This window comes from Cryptomeria japonica, chromosome 7 (assembly GCF_030272615.1).
Source record: "Cryptomeria japonica chromosome 7, Sugi_1.0, whole genome shotgun sequence".
NCBI lineage: Eukaryota > Viridiplantae > Streptophyta > Pinopsida > Cupressales > Cupressaceae > Cryptomeria > Cryptomeria japonica.
This window is the reverse complement of record NC_081411.1, coordinates 639,224,706-639,227,325: the sequence shown is the minus strand read 5'-3', so window position 1 is coordinate 639,227,325 and position 2,620 is coordinate 639,224,706. Positions and strand designations below refer to the sequence as shown.

The 2,620-nt window shown below is 38.1% G+C and overlaps 1 protein-coding gene across 1 annotated transcript; it reads left to right on the top strand.

Annotated features, from left to right (window-relative positions):
- Positions 1–810: 810 nt before the first annotated feature.
- Positions 811–1,901, top strand: LOC131856879 (uncharacterized protein At1g10890-like). The gene is made up of 2 exons (XM_059208836.1): positions 811–1,171; positions 1,684–1,901. Exons 1-2 carry the CDS (start codon positions 811–813, stop codon positions 1,899–1,901), a joined length of 579 nt encoding a protein of 192 aa, XP_059064819.1.
- Positions 1,902–2,620: the final 719 nt, after the last annotated feature.

Genomic DNA, 2,620 nt, shown 5'->3' with positions numbered 1-2,620 from the left:
ATTTGGAGTATTTGCTGTCAAACCAGTTTTGAACTGTATTTGTGTTTGTACTAATTCACCCTCCCCCCTCTTAGTACTGGTTTGGTACTATTCGTTCATCATTGAGTTATCACTCTGTATCTAGTATGGCTATTTAAATTGCCTATCAAATTATTAAGGAAGAAAAGTTGTATGACCTATGTGGGGTACTCTAGAGTGAACTCTTGAACAAACTGAAGAAGATAAAGTAGGACAAGAAGCATGTATTCAAGTTTGGTACCCTGATTATCTACTTATATTTCTATTTCATGAATGAGGTCCCTAGTATAGGAAAAGTTTAATGGGCCTATGACACGTCGGTGGCGGTGCAAATTAAGGAAACTCTAGATGGTTTAGGAGATGCATAAGCTCATAGAGCTATTCTATGGGGATACTTCAAAACTTTCTAAAGCATGATGCATAGTAGGGAAAGGATTCCTAAGGAAATTGTTGAAAAAGTATGAAGACTCCATATTCTTGATGGTGGATAATGATAAATGCTAGATGGGGGCCATTGAACCTAGGACAACTTGGATCTTGACCATGGGGTTTGAGGGTGATGGTGATACTCTTAATGCTTACTCTTAGTGCCTCTTGAGAAAAATAGTAGATAGAACATAGGAAATATTTGGAACATACAAGGAGAAAAGCTTGAGCTTGCACTCCTAGTTCACCAAACCTAGAATGCAAAGAAGAGTGAGGAAGGAAGTAGAGGATTTGGCGAAGGACGTGGGAATTACAAATGAGGTGGTTTGAAGAGCCTAGGAAAGGAAAATCCTCAAAGAAAAAGACATGGTCAAACCTAAGAAGACCAAGCCAAAAAATCCTTCATCGAAGCCTATGCAAACAAGGAATTCAACACCTTCTTTCAGTGCTCAAAAGCTTCTCCCTCCATCTAAGCCTCAATCCAAACCATCTGGTGGAGCTGAGAAGATGAAGAAAGGGAAACCAGAAAGAGTTTATGTGGTAGCCACTATGGAAGAGGAGACTGAATCAAATGAAGCGGTGAGAGAGGTCAAGAAGAGTGAAATTGTTTCTAGGGTTGTCAAGATGCAATCCTCTGGAGAAGGTCGTCCTAGCAAGAAGCTCCGAGTTGAAGTTGAACAATTTGATATAACCCTTAATCAAGTGAAGGAAGCAATAATAGAACAAGGTAATCCTAAGTTGCTTTCCCAATTTTATGATAATTTTGATGAAAAAGGGAAGAGGTCTTTAGAAGAAGCTACAATTATATATTTCAATAAGTTTAGCCTTGTGCTTATAGAGATTTCTTCTGAAGTTCCTAGAAACTTGTATGATATTTTGGATTTGAGAAAAGAAACTGCTAGGTTAGAAGAAGAGAGAATAATGGAGTATGAGTTAGTGCAACTCTGTCTAGTAATTTCCAAGATGAAAGTTGATAGAATCTTAAGGAGAATAAATAAAAATTTAGAAGAAAAACAAGGGTTAATAAGATAATTATTGGCAAGAATGAGGATGTACATAAGGAGAGTTGGGAAATTTTGAGAGAAATTCTTAAAAAGTATGAGTATGATAAAGTTCTTGAGAGATCTCTGGAGAGTGTTCAAAAGTTTGTTCCAAAAGTCTTTGGGATTCTATCCTTAGGAGATGAACCAAAAAGTGCAAAACTGGATGAATAAAAAATTGAACGGGTTTCTTCTATAGATGATAATGATAACAATAAGAAGATTGCAGATTCAGGTGAAGCAGCTCAAGATCTTCTGGTGATGACAGCTGATTTAGAGAAGAATACTCAGGAGGTTGATATTGAGAAGGGAGAAGATGCAGAGAAGGTAGAGAAGGAGAAGGATGAAGGCAAGGTTGAACATGTTCTGGTGGCAAGAGACACTATGAAATCTGATAAGGGAAATTATGTAGAGTGAGTTGACTCTTCACCTATTTGTGCTACCTTGTCTAGGTGTCTCCTCCAAGCTACAAAAGAACCATCCAATGTTTCAACACCTCACAACCTCCAAGGGTCTAAAAAAATTACCCTCTCTGACCTTCCCAAGTTCCTTAGGCTAGGATAAGCACTTTTTGTTTTGTGAGTTCCATTTTCTTGTTAGGAGACCTTGTTTTCCTACTCTCTTTCAAACTCAACCTAAGAGTTCAACCCCTCTACCATAGGATCTTAATTATCCACAATACATACATAAGGATGGATGGTTTTGGAGAGATTACCAACCCTACTCCTTGCTCAAGATCTTTGACATTTACTGGTTCCAAGTTTTACAAACAAACTGCACTTTTAGGCCTAATAGGAGACCTAATTCTAGTAGCACTATCAGCAAGGTAATTTTCTTTTATCTGCTAGACTTCATTAACAACCCTATGAACTATTTTAATTTCTAGACACCCTTTTGGGGTTTACATACAATATCTCAAAACCAAAGGTGGGTTTTGTCATTAACATATCTAACCCTTACCGGGCTAATTAGGCCCAATTGCCTCTTCCTAGGCCTAAAAAGTAGGGATTGGTCAAAACTCCTTCACCGGTCCATTTTCCTGGGTGAATTGATGATATTTTTGGGTCTTTCTTCCATATGGAATTCCACTCCAATCATACTTCACCTCCACCCACCAAATTCACCCAATTAGGGCC